Raw genomic sequence first — 18,822 nt, 5'->3', positions numbered from 1 at the left:
CTAGGGATATATATATACAAAGGATAAATACGTAAATAAGAACAAAACAAGGAATATAAACAAACACGAGATATAAGCAAATAATACAAACTAACAAAGAACTAGAAACTTGGCAAAACTATAGCTAGGACGTGACGTGACAGACAACGTAGGAAGGTGCAAAGACCGACGGAGGACAAGGTGGCAGAGGAGGGCTATTTATAGTAACATGAAACACTGAACACCTGGGGAAACAGGTAACGAGGGGCGGAGCTACAAATTACACACACGTGATGGAAAAGTACAAGAGAAACACACTAGGAAACGGGGAAAACACAGGAAAACATAGCGAGGGCATAACACTAATGTGTAAAAGAAATCCCAAATAATTTTCAACAAGTGATGTTGTTTGAGGTCGATATCTACAAAATAAATGGGCAAAATCTATTGCACCGCTAATAAAAAAAGAGTAGATTTTGTCAGTAATGTTAAATTTTTACCCAATTATTACAACTCATAATTAGAAACAAAATGGGACAGTATGGACACAAGATATTTCACATATTTTATTTATTTATTAAAAAGAAATTAGTCTTGCATTTCAGATCTGCTACACATAAAAAAAAAATTTAGAGCAGGAGCAAATTAGGGCTACTACTGTGTAAAAGAAACTCCAAATAATGTTCAACAAGTGGTGTCAGCTTGCAAGTGTTGTGATTTTGTGATGTCATGAGTATTGTGAGTGCAGCGCAGATGTGAGCAGTGAACGCTGCACATACCATGCTCTTAGTGTGTAAACAGCATGGAGCAGCAGAGACAGCGTTTCTCCATAGCAGTATATTATCTGGCTAATATATCAGATTAAACTGAGCCTAATCAACTGCTGTTGTTTGAGGTCGATATCTACAAAATAAAAGGGCAAAACTATTGTATCGTTAATAAAAAATGAGTAGATTTTTTGTCAATAATGTTATATTTAATAGCCAATTTATTACAACTCATAATTAGAAACAAAATGGGACAGTATAGATGCAAGATATTTCACGTATTTTATTTATTAAACTGCAATTAGTCTTGCATTTCAGCCCTACTACACATTTTTAAAAAAAAGTTAGAGCAGGAGCAAATTAGGGCTACTACTGTGTAAAAGAAATCCCAAAAACATTTCAACAAGTGATGTTGTTTGAGGTCGATATCTACAAAATAAATGGGCAAAATCTATTGCATCGCTAATAAAAAAAGAGTAGATTTTGTCAGTAATGTTAAATTTTTACCCAATTATTACAACTCATAATTAGAAACAAAATGGGACAGTATGGACACAAGATATTTCACGTATTTTATTTATTTATTAAAAATCTATTAAAAGTCTTGCATTTCAGCCCTGCTACACATAAAAAAGTTAGAGTAGGAGCAAATTAGGGCTACTACTGTGTAATAGAAACTCCAAATAATGTTCAACATTAGAATTGTATGTGCAGCACAGATGTGAGCAGTGAACGCAGCACATACCGTGCTCTTAGTGAGTAAACAGCATGGAGCAGCAGAGACAGCGTTTGTCCATAGCAGTATATTATCTGGCTAATAAATATATAAGATTGAACTGAGCACTAAGAAAAGTAAGTACAGATTTGTACTTAAAAGAGTATAAAGCTTGTCGCTGAGGCTGTACCTTATATTGAGGTACAAAAAAGTACCTTTCTGTCACGGAGACCCAGGCAGGGAGACGAGGAGAGCGGACACAAGTGCAGGTAAGGGCGAAATAAAAAAATAATTTATTAAATAAATAACAAAGAAACAAGGAAACGAGGAACAAGTAAACATGTAACAAAGATAAACGAATAACCAAAAACCAAAACAAACCAGTGAAACAAAAGAACATAAGCTAAGCCAACAAGAGATAAAGATAATAAATAAACAGGGAATATATAGAAGGGAAGAAACTAGAAATAAACAAGGAAAAATAACTATAAACGAGAAAACAAGAAATAAACAAGAAACAAGGAACTAAGGCTATGAGAGAACAAGGAAACACTGAGAAAAGCTATTAAACACTGAGAGAGACAAACGACAGGTGAAGGTGCAAAGACCGACGGAGACAAAGTGGCACATGGGATCTATTTAAAGAAACAGGAAACACACTAGAATTGGAAACACCTGGGGAAGGGGCGGAGCTACAAATGAGACACAGGTGGAAAAGTACTGAGACGGGAGACACAGGGGAGCACAGGTCACGTGGGGAAGACACACAGAGACACGAGACGAGGCCAAGACGTGACACTTTCAGTGAAAGTCCTTTTTTGTACCCATATTTATGTGCCAGTAAAGATTATAAAGATTATAAGCAGTATCATCAACTAAATATGTGTCAAGAACTTGATGATCCAAAATTGTCTGGCTTTCAAATAAAAAATGTGCAATTAAAATATATATTGTTTATCAGTGCAGTGATACAGAATACTGAATGTACCCTTTGGCTGGTTAAATGGTACATTTCTTTACTTATTGCTGTTAGAAAAGACTTTATACTTTAAATGGAACAAATCTGACCCTGTAAAGACCAATATTGTACCTTTGAGGGTACAATTATGAAGAATGTACCTTTGAGTACAAAAAAGTACTCATATCGTACCTCTGTTTTTAGAGTGTATTCAGCAGTTTAGCTCAATTTAAAAAGAAGTATATTTGATAGCAGGGTGAAATAATTTTCAACAAGTGGTGTGAGCTGGCAATAGTTATAATAAATAATGAGTATTGAATTGCCCCAAATAAAAAACTTTGCAGTTGAATTTTTGCCCCTTGCTGCTGCTACATCAAACACAGCAAAACTTCACCCAAAACTCTTTAAACAGCTGTAAAGTCTGAGCAGATCTCACCCACACCTCTCCACTTTCACTCATTAACAGCACTGCAGGCACTGGAGGGCAGGATCAGGGGTTTATGGGTAATAAACTGGCATGGTTTGATTGTCTTGGCTGAACCCGTCTCCGTTAAATCACTCTCTCCTCCACTTAACCATGCAGACAGAGTTTCCACATCACACACAAACTCACAGATTCACCATCACCCTGCTCAGATCACCCCGATACAGAGAGAGAGAGAGAGAGAGAGAGAGAGAGAGAGAGAGAGACAGAGCAGCCCTGCATCACGCAGATAAGAACATCACACTCCTCCATAAACCATCCCTCCATCCCACCTGCAGCCCTCTAACACCAGTCTGTACTCAGACCTGCAGCTTTAACATCTACTACCTGTACAGAGAGAGAGAGAGAGAGATAGAGATAGAGAGAGAGAGAGAGATAGAGAGAGAGAAGGGAGAGTAGGGAATCATAACACAGGGAAATAGAGATAGAGAAAGATGGGGAAGAGAGAGCAGAGGGTAGAGAAGGGAACAAAAGACAATGTGAAAGAAAAAAACAAAAAAAGTGAAAGAACAAATAAAATGCAATAGAAAGAGAATAAGAAGGAAAGCAGAAAATGAGAGATGAAAAAATGAAGAAAAAGAAAAGAGACAGAAAGAAGTTAAAGGAGTTAGAGAGAACATAGATAGAGAAACTAGATAGAGAGAGAGTTAAGGGAGAGAAAAGAAAGTGAGAGTAAGGAAAATGAATAGAATAATATGACAGAGAGCGAGAGGTAAGAGAGAGAACGAAGGAGAATTAAACAGAAGATATAAATAGAGAGAATAAAGAAAAATGTAGAGAGAGAAAGAAATAAGAGTGGAAAAGAGAAAAAAAGAGAGAGAGATATAGAAAGAAGAGAAAGCAAGTAAAAAGAGAGCAAGAGAGAGATAGAGAAAGAAGGGAAAGAAAGAGCAGATGGTAGAGAAGGGAACAAGAGATAATGAGACAGAATGTATTAAAATAGAGAATAAGTGAGAAAGTAAAGAAGGTGAGAGAACAAAGGAAAAGAGAAAGAATAAGTATTAAAAAAGAGAATGAGAGATGGGAAAAATGAAGAAAAGGAAAAGAGACAGAAAGCAGGGAGTTAGAGAAAACATCTTAGATAGAGAGAGGGTGGAGAGTAAAGGGAGATCAAAATAAAGAGAAAATAAGGGGAAAAGAGAGATAAGAGAGAGAATGAAGGAGAATTGAAAAGAAGATAAAAAAGAAAGAGAAAAAAGAAAAACAGACAGAGAAAATGTGGAAGTAGGAAAGATTAAACAGAAAGAGAGAGAAGAAAGAGCAAGAAATAGTAAAGAGAGAGATAAAGGAGGGTTAGCAAAAGAGAGGGAGATAGAGAGAGCAGATGGTAGGGATGTGAACAAGAGAGAATGAGAGAGATTGGATAAAAATAGACCAAGAAAAAGAAACAATAGTGAGAGAACAAAAGAAAAAAGGAGAGAATAAGAAGACAAACAAAATGAGAGGGAGAAAAAGACGGAAATAATAAAAGAGAGAAAGAAAAAGGAACATACTAGTGAAATAAGAGAAAAGTAAAAGAAAAAATAGATAGAGAAGTAAGATTAAAGAGATGTCATGAGAAAGAGATGGAAGATGTATGGAGAAAGAAAAAGAAAGCGTGAGCCAGAAAGAGAAGGAAAGAAAGAGAGAAAGTCAGAGAGAGTAGGAAGAGAGAGCAGTACAGAAGGAGAGACAAACAGACAGATAGAGGACAGAAAGAAAAGGGCAGGGACTGAGAAAAAAGAAAGAAGAACTAGAGGCAAAGAATGACAGGGACTGAGAATTAAAAGTGAAAGAAAGAGGAAGAAAAGAAGGAGGAAGAAAATAGCGAAATAAAATAGAGTACTATATTTAATAAAGAGAACAAGAGAAAAAAAGGACAAGAGAGGGAACAAGAGAGAAATATGAAAGAGAAAAAGAAATAGAGAGAGAACTAAAAAGAGGGAAATGCAAGAGAATGGAATAGATAGATAGAATAGAAAGATAGAAAGAGAGAAGGGACAGATATACAGCTCTGGAAAATAAAGATTACTTAAAAATGATGATTTTTTTTTTTCTTTGATTTTACCAAACAAAAAACCTCTGGAATATAATTAAGAGGAAGATCACAAGCCATCAAACCAAACTGAACTGCTTAATTCCAGGAGTGGCATAAAGTAATCAACTGTGATTAAAAACCAGGTTTATTCCACCAAATATTGATTTATGAACTCTTAAAACTTTATGAATATGAACTTGTTTTCTTTGCATTATTTGAAGTCTGAAAGCTCTGCATCTGTTTTGTCATTTTTGTCATTTCTCATTTTCTGCAAATAAATGCTCGAAATGACAATATTTTTATTTGGAATTTGGGGGAAATGTTGTCTGTAGTTTATAGAATAAAACAACAATGTTCATTTTATTTAAATATATACCTATAAATAGCAAAATTGCAAATGTACTGAATCGTACTGTCTCAATTATTGTTAATTAACTGTTTAATTATTGCTCCACTATTAGCCTGGTCTCCACAGTGTCTATATGAGTACATGGAAGATTAAACCTTTAATTAGTTAATTTATTAATTTACTAATTAATTAATTCCCCTGAGCCTCTATAGGGACCTCAAACAGATTAGTATAGGTGGTTGTTGGCACTGTGTGTCACGCGTGTCTCAGCAGACCCGCTCCATTCAGCCCAGGTGAAGAAGTACTTTAACCCTGTGAACTCTAGGCTGTTTTGGTGTGTTTTTGTCAGTTCCTCTTTCAGGTCTTATAACACAGTAATTATATCAGACAGACACATGCCCTGATCTCTTTTACTCCAGAAGACATACGGCTGCTCAAAAATAGAATCATTTAAAATGTAAAAGGAAGCAGAATTGTTATATTTTCCTGGAACTGATCATGTTTTGGTCAAAATTTTACCAAGCACCTGTTTTTTTTTTGGATGTATAGACTTTAAATATATTCACACCTAAGATATCTTTTCAAAAATGGTTAGACTAGAGTGTTTATGAGTTTAAATCATAAGATTATTGATGGTATATAGTTAATTACATGGTTTATTAATTATTACTTTGATAAAATACATGGAGAAACAGCATCAGGCAGATTTTTTTTATTATATAATTAATAATCACACCTCTAGGATACATGTAGATACTAAAAACCTGACACTCAGAGCAGCCTATGCCTTTCAGTATTTTAATCAGAACACACAAAGAAAACTAGATACAAAAATATAAACTTTTTAGTCTAAATAAATAAAAATGTTTAGTGCAAAATAACTGCTTGATAAAAATGTGCGAGTAAAATAAAAACTATATAAAGTAGTGCGCACACCATACCTAGCTTTAGTTGGAGTAAAGCAGGTAGTTTCACACTTTTTCTGTGGACACTTTTGAGTCGTTATTTACTGATATTATTTGGTTTGAAGCATCATATAAATATGTCTGAAGCACTAAAGGTAAATAATATCGGTTGGGGAAGGAGATCTTCTCACTTTTTTAGGTGTTTTTCTCAATAAGTTTCTTGTAGATTTATCTTTACTGCACTGTGACGTCATCACTACTTTTAGAAAGAGTAAGCTCCGCCCTTTCTAACCATATATAGATTATGTTTATGTGTGAAGGGATTTCTGAGTAATTAAGCTGAGAACACAAGGTGCGATATTGGACTGAAAATCTGTCCGTAGGGTTCTAAGGGTTAAGTGAAGATGTTCAGGTGTCAGGTGATGAGGGATAAGAGGGAAGGTTCTGTACCTGTCTTGGCCTGGTTGACGCTCAGGTACGACAGCAGCTCAGCGTTGGACTGAACGCAGTACACCTCCCTCGTCTGCAGGCCGCCCCCGCACAGGCCCGTCTGGTTGCCACGGCGCCGGTCCTGTTGGCTTAGCAACGCGTCCACGCGGCACTCGCCCCACTCCGTGGTCCTCCAGGTGTAGCTGAGGAGATCACATGATCAGAGGTATAATTAACACTCTGCTTCATCTCCAACACACTCATACAGCGGGAAAGAGCAGAGCTGCTGCTGCTGTTTCTGCAGGATACATGTTTTAATAAATTAATCCATAATTAATCAACGTGACTTTAAATCAATATTAATAGAAGATGAGAGCAGATAGAGCGAATATAACCTTTTTATACCATGCATTTAAAATAGGAGACCATGAGATCTGCTTCACACAACTTTAAAGAGCCCATATCGAAGCCCTGCTGCTTTTGTTACACAGTAAAAAATAAAACTTTAAATGATTTTTTAATTCAGCTGAACAAAAAATATTAAATTGCACCGTACACTATAGCAAACTAATTGTCTCAACTAACTATTAAGTTTCTTAGTCCAGCAAACTAAGGGCTGCCACTATGATCAGGAGATCTCCGGTCTGAATCCTGTTCATGCAGCTTGCCATTAGCTAAATATTGCAAATATCAGTCTAATGTTTCAATCATTTTTTTTTGTTACTAGTATGTAACTTCTATCCCCCTTTTGAATAGCACCGCAGTCTGACACTAACAAAGCGCCACGCTGTTAAGATACGAATGCACCAAAGTCAGAGTGCACCTGCCTCTTAAAGGGAATGGCAACTGGCACACTGATTGGTTTATTTCACATTAAGCCCAAAACACACCCATGAATAATTAAGATAATTAGTTCATGCCTTTTGCACATTTCGAGCCACAAAAGGCGTATTTTTTTTTGCACCCTCACGGTACCAAAGTGAATTGACCGGTGAGAAAATTGAAGCTGCATGGATTATGGATTATCACAGGACACCATTAGGAACCTCTACAACTCCATGCTGAGACATCTGGCATGTTGCAGCATTTTAAACACTGTTTCTGCATTGCATCATAGCTCAGAAATAATGCTCATATCAGTTTTAATGATTAAATTATTACAATTTTAATCATTTATTGTTTCTGGTAACCTTCATCCCTCTTGTGAATTGGACTGCAATCTGACACGTCCTTCTGGGTGCAATTATTTCGGAAACAATTATTACACTGATGGGAAATTTGGGGGAATGAAAAAAAAGAAGAAAAAAAACAAGACTGTGATGTAACAGTTTTGGTGTTTTGGAACTGGCTTGTTTAACAGCTCTGTTTTGTTCGTGCTAAACTTACTTTTTTGAAATTTGAATGTTAAAGCCAGGAATGACGTCACATCCCAAAAAAAATCTAGCACCAGTTCAAAACATTTCCATAGGTTTGAAATTCTTTGCCTGGTGTTTTTTAGTAAAAATAACCAAAATACGTCCCACCTTTTAGGTCCCAGGTAAATACTCTTAGAATATTTCAAGTTAGCATTGTTAGCATTGTTCCAGGTGGTAGTGATGCACATTCACGCCCGTTGTAACAGGTATATAACAGTATATATGAACGCAACGACAAACTGTGAGCACCCCTTCAAATTCTGTGACTGTCAATGCAGGAAAGTGCAACATTACATTACATTACATTACATTTGGCAGACACTTTTGTCCAAAGCGACTTACAATAATGAAGTACAAAAGTAAAAGAAGTTAAAGGTAAAACATCTTTAGACAGGGCCTAAAGGAGGTTGAAGGGAAATAATAGGATAGAGGAGTGAAGGAGGGGAAGAAGGAAATGAGGTTAGAAGTAGTTAGTGTGTTAGAGGTGTTAGGAGAGTAAGTGCTCTTTGTAGAGCTCTGTCTTCAGGAGTTTATTAAAGATAGTGAGAGATTCTCCTGATCTGGTAGTAGAAGGTAGTTAGTTAGAGGTGCTAGGAGAGTAAGTGCTCTTTGAAGAGCTCTGTCTTCAGGAGTTTATTAGGCCTCATTTGAGACCGGTTTCCACCTTGAAGGTTCTGGTCACACTGTTCTTTAAAGCTTCATCTTCAGAGTGAGCTCATGTCTGATTCATCAAACGCATGCAGATCTGATAACGACACGCTATCAGTGTTCAGAACGCGGTGTCTCTGATGTCGGTATAAAGCCGCCGCCGCCTCATATAACTTTAATTACACTTATCCTGAGCAGGACTTCTCTGTTTCTAATGATTCCCTCTGATATGCTGGTCTAGTTATTAGTTATAATAGCTGTTGGCTATTATTATTTCTTGGCTGCGGTTCAATAATAGAGTACAGCGCTGGTGTCCTCTTCCTGTTCCTTTGCATGTATAATTGCACAACAGCGCATTAGCCGGCCTGACTCATTTACGCCTTAAAAAAAGCCTCTAAACGGGAGCCGTTAAAAGAATACTTCATGTAAAAGTGCTAAAAAGGCCGGTAATAGGCAGCCATTTAGCACTGCGAAAATAACACAGTGCTAACTGTTCCCTCTAGCTCTCAGCAAGTCATGTCGTAGTGCTTTTGGTCACGCTAATTCATCAAAAGTTTGAGTTAGCACATGTTCTGTTCGTGAAAATCTGAAAAGAACAGTGTCCCCTAATTCATGTCTCTAAAACTGCACCACAGAAACCAAAAACAGGAATTAACATTCAATAACTTAATGAGAAATTAGAAGTTTAAATGTATTCAAGCTTAAGTGATTAACATTTTGACTAAAGCAACGATATAATAAAAATGATTTAATAGAAGATTGGCATGAAATATTCATGTTCCTACACTTTGAATCACCTCGTATATTAAATGTCAGAGCCGGGAATGATGTCACATGCCAAAAAACATAATAAACAACATTTTCATCTGGTGTTTTTTTTGTAAAAATAACCCAAATATGTCCCATCTTTTAGATCCCAGGTTAGTACTGTTAGCATTTTTCCAAGTTAGCCTTTTTAGCATTCTTCCAGGTGGTAGTGATGATCCAAAGGTTCACATACTTTTTCCACCCTTACTGTGAATGTTAACATGTTGTGTTCAATAAAACATGCAAACATATATTTTTTTCTGTGGTATTAGTTTAAGCAGACTGTGTTTGTCTATTGTTGTGACTTAGATGAAGATCAGAACACATTTAATGATTCATTTATGCAGAAATCCATAATATACTTTTTCTTGCAACTGTATAACATTCTCTGCTACTTTTACTACTGCTACTCTTCCAACATTTTAAACAAAAAATCCAACTTGTGGAAGTTTTCCTGTTAAATTCCGTACTTGGAACACCCAACTTTAAATGAAACGCAGCCTTAGTACTCAGGGTTACTGTGTGGGAAAACAACAGCTAATTAAGACGCTCCTGTTGTTAGTCAAAACCCCCTGTTAGCAACAGCGGCCCAAGAGGGAAACAAGCAGCAGTGTGTGGAAATGAGTTTGTTGAAAAATGGACCCTGACTGGAACTGTACTGGATCAGTCAAGACATTTTTTTTTTCTGATGAAAAATTCAGCTCAAGGGGGGTGTAGTCGCTAAATGACGTCAACACCTAATTTGCATAATACATGTTTTTGAAGCTGTAAAGGATTAAGGTTGTGGGAGTGAAAAAAATGTGTAAAAAACACCATAAATATGTTAGAAATGATATAAATGAACAACATCTGTTGCTTTTTAAATAGGCCATCACTTTTTGACAGTAACTTCATTTTTACGTGAATTACATAAATTAGTCTTTTTTTGCCGTGCACAGTGCCCTAGTGCCTGTTAATTTAATGGTCCAATGAAGGTAATTTAAAACCAGGACATTTCCTCACTTTTTGAAAAGAAAAACGGGATGAAATACGGACGTTTGATCACCCTATTTAAGTAGTTTTGAAAGCAGTACTTTTTTTAAACACTTTTACTTAAAAAGTAAAAAGCTTGAGTTCGTACTTCAGCTTAAAGGTTAGATCGGGCCCAAAAAATCCGACCTGACCCAGCCCGAGCCTGTGCACGTTCTGCCCGAGCCCGACCCAACCCGAACCATAAACTGCCATTATGAGCCCGACCCGATCCGCCCCATAAACTGTCTGTTTTCGGGCTGATTGAATGAGCGAAATATGATCAGAATTATGTTAATTAACACGGTAACATAGGAGCATATAACTATTATTTAATTAAAATGATTTTTAAGAACAGCTACACACAGTGCTGCAGGTCAAACGCGGAGGCTACTCACAGGTAAAAGTTCTCTTTTATCTCCTCGTGCTCATATTCTAGTCCCATACATAATTCTGCAGCTCCCTCAGTGTTTTCTGTCGTATTTTGCGGCTAGCGCGAGCGCTTACAACTGACACCGCGGACCGCGAGGTGCCGCCGCGCTTGTGCCGAATCCGCTGCTGAATCCGACTCCCGCTTCGCGGACAGAATCGGCACAACACACAAAAACTTGCTTCTGTTTGTACAGTCATATGAAAAAGTTTGGGCACCCCTATTAATCTTAATGATTTTTAGTTGTAAATATTTGGGTGTTTGCAACAGCCATTTCAGTTTGATATATCTAATAACTGAGGGGCACAGTAATATTTCAGGATTGAAATGAGGTTTATTGTACTAACAGAAAATGTGCAATATGCATTAAACCAAAATTTGACCGGTGCAAAAGTATGGGCACCCTTATCATTTTATTGATTTGAATACTCCTAACTACTTTTTACTGACTTACTGAAGCACACAATTGGTTTGGTAACCTCATTGAGCTTTGAACTTCATAGCCAGGTGTATCCAATCATGAGAAAAGGTATTTAAGGTGGCCAATTGCAAGTTGTTCTCCTATTTGGATCTCCTCTGAAGAGTGGCATCATGGGCTCATCAAAACAACTCTCAAAAAGTTGTCTCAGAGATTTAACCTGTCAGTTTCCACTGTGAGGAACATAGTAAGGAAATGGAAGACCACAGGGACAGTTCTTGTTAAGCCCAGAAGTGGCAGGCCAAGAAAAATATCAGAAAGGCAGAGAAGAAGAATGGTGAGAACAGTCAAGGACAATCCACAGACCACCTCCAAAGAGCTGCAGCATTTCTGTTAGTACAATAAACCTCATTTCAATCCTGAAATATTACTGTGTCCATCAGTTATTTGATATATCAAACTGAAATGGCTGTTGCAAACACCCAAATATTTAGAACTAAAAATGATTAAGATTAATAGGGGTGCCCAAACTTTTTCATATGACTGTAGATAACAATGAGTCATAAAGCGTCGGTTCCAAGTCCATTAGAGATTACTGAACAAATCAGCGGGTTTGTGATGAAGTGTGTGATGATTTCGGCTTGTAGTTAGCATCATGTTTTGTTAGCTTGATTTGTTAGCTACATTAGCCTTCTATCACCAGTACAAAACTCATAAAGCAAACTTCAAACACAATGCACTGAGTAAAACAGGCACTAATTATAGACGCTCTGCTCTGTTGGGGGTCTGGTGTGTTATCCGAGAGCTTCCCTGCAAATGAGCACGGCTCCAACTTCCCAATTAGCACATGACCTGTGAAATATAACCTACTTTGGTTCTTGCAATGTTCATAGAAAAGCACGTTTCCACCAATCCTCCTCTGTTTTACATTAGAGAAAAATGATTATTTAGTTGAAATTGACTGACATGCCCAACTGACATACTATGGGACAGTGCTATGGAAACTCCTGCACCTGTATAAGTTGAGAAGTATTCTCTTGTGCTTGCATTACATTTCTGAACATGTATAGGTACAGTGTTGTGTACAGTGTTGGGCATGTTACTTTGAAAAAGTAATTAGTTATAGTTACTAGTTACTTCTCCAAAAAAGTTACTTCTCCAAAAGAGCTACTAACTGAGTTACTCCACTATAAAAGTAACTAGTTACCAGTAAAAGTAACTCTTGCGTTACTTTTGTGTTACTCGATACATTTGAGGTGTATGCGAACACCCCCCCCCCCGCCCCCCCAAAAACTATTTCTAGATGCAGAATATCAGTTATGTAATATAAAAAAAACAGCGGTGGCAACCCCTGATCTACAACTTACCAGTGTTGTGCCAGTTCACAGCTTTTCTGAACTAGTTTAAGTTCAATTCATACATGCTCAGAGTGAACAGTTCACGTTCAAAAATCACAATTTTAATTCTGAACCAGTTCAAAGTTCAGTTCATTTTACTTTTTTTGTGAGATATTCAAATAAATACTTTTTTTCACACTACAAGCTAGAAATCACTATACGTTCTTTAAACTGCTCATTGTACACATTTGCTCGTGACACTGCAATTGTGGGTTTCTTACCAGGTGATGAAAATGTTCATAAGGAGAATCGGTGTCTGTCTCCGTGCATCACTTCCACTAGCATTTTTTTTTAAATTGCAGCGCTTTCTCTCCCTCCCGTCATTGGTCTCTCTCTCTCTCTCTCTGTATGTCTCTGTATCTCTCTCTCTCTCTCTCGCCCTCCGCGCTCTCATCGTTGGTCTCTCTTTCTCTCTCTCTCTCTCTCGCCCTCGTGCTCTGCGCTCTCGTCGTTGGTCTCTCTCTCTCTCTCTCTCTCTCTCTCTCTCTCTCGCCCTCCGCGCTCTCGTTGTTGGTCTCTCTCTCTCTCTCTCTCTCTCTCTCTCTCTCTCTTTTAAACTCCTTCTTGCATAACACTCTAACTTACTAAATTACGTGTTATGATCCGTTATATTGTAAATACAGCACCTGTCCTGCAGGTGCGCCACTACAAAAAAAAAACAAAAAAAAAAACATGCCTGATTAGTGCCCTGCTTCTGTTTTTTGATGTGTATTATCAGGGGCATTGCCTGAGTATTTAAAAATCCGGGGCTCAGCCCAGTTAATTATATTAGTTTATTAGCTGATCAGTTGGATCCGGTGGAAAACATAAAATTTTAGGGCAGAGACCAGGGTTAAGAAACTCATTTAAACTAAGTATAGTAGTAAATTCTGGCTATTCACATAATCCAGCTTTTAGCTAACTGGTTACCTAAATACATTTTCGTTAATTATAGCTTACAGTAATCCTGCAATCCTAAATTAATAAAAACAAAGTATTCATTTGAAAATGAAATAGTTATTGGCTGATCAGGTACATTCCCTACTAGCCCACATGCTCAGCAAAACCAGCGAGCTGATTGGCTGTTTCTCCTGAAAGGCAGAACTTTATCCTTGAACTGGCTCCGTGATTTGCGTCAAGAGATTCATATTCAAAGCAGATGGCTGCCCGTCTCCTCAATAATAATACAGCTGAGCCGAGTGAAACGATTTGGGGCTACTGGAAATGTATTCGGGGCTAAAGCCCCGGAAGTCCAGGCCAGGCGACGCCCCTGTGTATTATCATACATGAACAAACAACTCTTACAGAAAATGCAGACTAGAAATAATTTTCTGACATCGATTTGGCGCCCCCTCTAGTGCAGCGCCCCTATGCGTCGCATACGCTGCATACCCCCTTTTTGCGCTACTGCACAAAGCACACACACACACACTTACGCCTTTGTCTGTATGAGCGAAGTAAAAAAAAAAAGGTAATTGACCGGCTAGAGTAACGTGCAGTAACGGGGTGTCGGAAATGGTAACAGCGTTATAGTTACAGTCAGAGTAATTAGTTAGATTACTCGTAACTGAAAAAAGTGACGGCGATAGTAACGCCAAGATCACCTTTGGTCTTAATTACAGACACTTTGACCACCCAAAGTTAGGTTAATAAGTTTTGGGGTCCTGAGCAAGGCACATCACAATGCTTATTGCTATCTTACGTCTTGACAACAGTCTGTTCTCATGCAATTCACCTGCATCATTTAAATAGCAACAGCAACTTCTGAATTAATCAACACTAATGGGTGTGCTAGTCTGGAAGTAAGAGGTGTAAGCTTCTGGTAAGCTTAGGTAAGCTTCTGGGAAGCTTAGGTAAGCTTCTGGTGTATTGCTATCTTGGCAAAGGAAAAAACAGGTGCGCCACTGACTGAATACAACCTAGACAGATGTCAACAATCAGATGTTCATGGCTATCTTAGCAATGAAGGTGCAGTGCAGGTTTACCCCTACACACAAAAGGATACGCAGCAATGTACAATCCCAACAAAATAAAATAACATTGCTGTTCCTGTAAATGATAAATAATCTGTAATCTGTCTCTTTAAGGCAAGTGACATATGTTATGTCCAAAGCACACGCATGATTAAGTAATAAATTAGTACATGCGCGTTTTGAGAGGTGTAAGGTGTACTTTTCTGTGGTTAATGTGGAATATAATTCCTCATATATACAGTTGTGGAAAAAATTAAGTGACCACTTCAGTTTCTGAATCAGTTTTTTTTTTTTTTGCTATTTATAGGTATATGTCTGAATAAAATGAACATTGTTGTTTTATTCTATATACTGAGGACAACATTTCTCCCAAATTGCAAATAAAAATAGTCATTTAGAGCATTTAAGTGTTCAGAAATCTATAGTTGGTGGAATAACCCATTTTTGATTACAGTTTTCATGCATCTTGGCATGTTCCCCTCCACCAGTCTTACACACTGATTTTGGATAACTTTATGCCTTTACTCCTGGTGCAAACATTCAAGCAGTTCAGCTTGGTTTGATGACTTGTGATCATCCATCTTCCTCTTGATTATATTCCAGAGGTTTTCAATTAGGTAAAGTCAAGGAAAAAAATCATCATTAAGTGCTCTCTTGTTTTTTTTTTTTTCAGAGCTGTATATAATTCCTCAATTGCTTATAAATTATCAGGTAAAACATTCCGTACTTAGCAGTGAAACTTCATATGCAGGTCTTTTAGGACTTGTGTCAGGAAGATGAGCATGATTAGATCAGAACTCCTGTTATTGATGAACCCAACGTTATTCTGTGTTATTTGGGTAACTGCATTGTACTTACATCATGTCCTGCCCACTTTTGTAATCTTTGTATTTAAGTTTCTGTTCTGTTGGTAGGGAGAGTCATGGGCGTGGTAGTGGGGGGTAAAGTGGACCTGACTACCCAGGGCCCAAGAAGGGAAAGGGGCCCATGAAAATCCTGGCATAGATAGGGGACCACTGACATTGAGAGTGTACAGGGACATTGAGAGTGTACAGGGACATTGAGAGTGTACAGGGACATTGAGAGTGTACAGGGCCCAGAATTTGCTGCTACTTCCCTGGGGAGAGTTCCCTAGTTGGCTCCAAAGTTGGGAGTCCAGTAGGGATCAGTCGGAGAGAGCACTTGGGGGCACAGCCATAAGGCAGTCGGTCTGAAATTGTCTAATCAGTTTTGTATGAAGCTGTAACATCTTCTTTTTTCAACAACTAAAGCCACAAGAAAACATACAACAACTGGTACATTGGACAGCAGATGAGATGACCAGACATGTCTCCTTACCGAGCTCTTTGAAATATACAATTTCAAGCTGGAAGACTGAAATCGGCATCAAGAAGAAGTACAGTACAACAATTTGGCGTAGTCGGCAGTATTTAGAAGTATACAATATTACGATACGCTGCACACTTCATGGCTCGCCTATAGATCACTAAAATAGGGCTTAAAAAGTTAAAATTTATGGCTAAGCAGTAATACAGAGTAGAGAAATAGTCAAAAACGAAAAATCAACTCAACCCTGCACTGTAAAAGGCATTCAGTGCTGATGATTGGTGACCAAAAGCCATCTGTAGAGCCGGTTTGTGGCCTCCGTTCAGGCTGCACCATTTGTTCAGCGCTCAGCTCTTGGCCCAGACCGGGCCTGCAGGCTTTGGGTTTCTCTCTGTATCCATATGCTCACTCTATCACACTGCTCTGCACCTAGCTCTCACCAGCTGGGCCGGGGTTAACCAGCTCCCGCCGCGGGTGAGACGCACGTTCAGGCTTCATTACAGAGCGAGCGTGTGGCCATTTCTCAGCACAGAGCGGGAAATGCTGAATTCAGGACGCCAGGCAGAGACGGCACTCTGATGGGCTCAAGGTCTTTCACATCATGTTGGGAAAGATGCACATCTAAATAAAAAAACAGCATTTTTGTTTTTCTTTGCCGAATTTGTCCTGATACATTATTAATATTTCTCTTTTTTATTTTATATTATAGCACAGCAACTCAGTTCTGATACATCAGCTCACAGATGCCTTGTGCTGATCAACATCACCCTTTGGAGTGATGAAAGAAAAGAGCGCCATCTACCCACCCAGAGAAACAGCAAGACCAATTATGCTCTCTCAGGGTTCCTGCAGCTGATGGCATTGATTTTGATAGTGTTGTTGCTCAACAAAACTATTCATCCATTCATCCATCCATCCAACCACCCATCGATCCACCCATCCATCTATTTATCCATCCATCCATCTATCCATCCATCATCCATCTATTTATTCATTCACTCACTCACTCATTCATCTATTCACCCATTCATTCACCCATCCATCCATTTTACCATCCATCCACCCCTTCAACTATCCACCCATCAATCCATTCATCCATCTATTTATCCATCCATCCATTTATCCATCCATCATCCATCTATTTATTTATTCATTCACTCATTCATCTATTCACCCATTCATTCACCCATCCATCCATTTAACCATCCATCCACCCCTTCAATTATCCACCCATTCACCTCTCCATCCATCCATCCACTCTATCATATCAGAGCAAAATGCAGACACTGAGCAGAGAACCAGAAAGAATGGACATTTATCAGAGCTGTGGAGTTTCTAGCTTTTAGTTTCAGTTACAAACTTAATAAAAACTGCTTCTTTGGTTACACCTTTTTGTAAGTAAAACATTTTTTAAGCTGTAATGCAGCCGTAAATGCTACATTTGGGTCCTAAATAAAATAAATAAATGATAAAATAATGTCTATTTTTTTACTTTCCATATTTGTTAGTAGCATTGATTTTAAAATATTTGTACAGGTTTTAGAATGTACTTTTGAAGATTAATTTAATAATTAGGAAATAGGAAGTAATGAGTAAAGGAATAAAACTGTAAATTCTATTGTAATTTTCGTACAGTATTAACTACGTTTTTGGGAAACTACATTTCACTGGTCGTGTGAATATCAGGAACTGCACTGGCTGCTGTACTGTGGTGTGTGTTTAGTGCGTTTAGTATAGTAAGAAACATCTCCATGGAAACAAAACATCTTTGAGGGCCTGAATGATGTATTCATATATGTATTCATATTCAGCAGAATGAACTGCTTCACCTGCGGAGGCTGGGTGATGACTGAGGGTGGTGGTTTATGGTAAATGTGAAGAATGTTCATTATTGTAATAAATCAAGATGGAAATTTAATCTCTTCATCCAGAGGCTGATGCATTATTCTGTCCATGTATCTGCCTGTCTTTTTGTCTTTCTGCCTGCCACTCTGTCTATCTACCTCTCTCAGTAGCTGTCTATACATCTATTAATCTGTCTGTCTGCTGAAATTTTCCATTTTTTGCAATACTGAGTATGTTCATTTTGATTGTGTTGTTACTCAACAAAACTCTATCCATCTACCATCCATCCACCATCCATCCATCTTCTATCCATCCATCCATCCATCCATCCATCCATCCACTTATACATCCACCCAATCATCTTTCCACCCATCTATCTATCCATCTACCCATCCACTCATTCATTCATTCATTTAACCATCCATCCATCCAAGCATCCATCCATCTTCTATCCATCCATCTATTGATCTATTCACCCATCCATTCCATTAATAACCCACTATATGGCTACAAAATGCCTACATAGCCTTAAATTATAACTTAAATTATTATTTTTTTGCAATATTAAGAATGTTTAATTTGATTGTGTTGTTGCTCAACAAAACTCTATCTATCCATCCAACCATCCATTCATTTATCTATTCATCCATTCATTCATCCACCCATCCATCCATCTATTTATTTATCCATCCATCCATTAATCCATTCACCCATCCATCCACCCATTCATCCATCCATCCACCCATCCATTAATCCATTCACCCATCCATTCACCCATTCATCCATCCATCTACTCATCCATTAACCCCATCACCCATACAGCCACCCATTCATCCATCATCCATCCATCCATCCACCCATTAATCCATCCACCCATTTATCCACCCATCCATCCATTCACTCATCTATCATCCATCATGCATCCATCCATCGACCCATCTGTCCATGCATCCACCCACCCATCCATCCATTA

At 38.0% G+C, this 18,822-nt stretch overlaps 1 protein-coding gene across 1 annotated transcript in view; it reads right to left on the bottom strand.

Moving 5' to 3' along the window:
• Positions 1–18,822, bottom strand: part of LOC103026784 (thrombospondin type-1 domain-containing protein 7A) — a 285,301-nt gene that overhangs the window by 136,538 nt on the left and 129,941 nt on the right. The window contains exon 4 of the mRNA XM_049467814.1: positions 6,625–6,806. Coding sequence (XP_049323771.1) covers positions 6,625–6,806 — 182 coding nt within the window. The remainder of the gene's footprint in view (positions 1–6,624; positions 6,807–18,822) is intronic.

This window comes from Astyanax mexicanus, chromosome 1, assembly GCF_023375975.1.
Source record: "Astyanax mexicanus isolate ESR-SI-001 chromosome 1, AstMex3_surface, whole genome shotgun sequence".
In the NCBI taxonomy this organism is placed as follows: Eukaryota; Metazoa; Chordata; class Actinopteri; order Characiformes; family Acestrorhamphidae; genus Astyanax; species Astyanax mexicanus.
The sequence above is the reverse complement of the archived record's forward strand: the minus strand, read 5'-3'. Positions and strand labels throughout refer to the sequence as shown.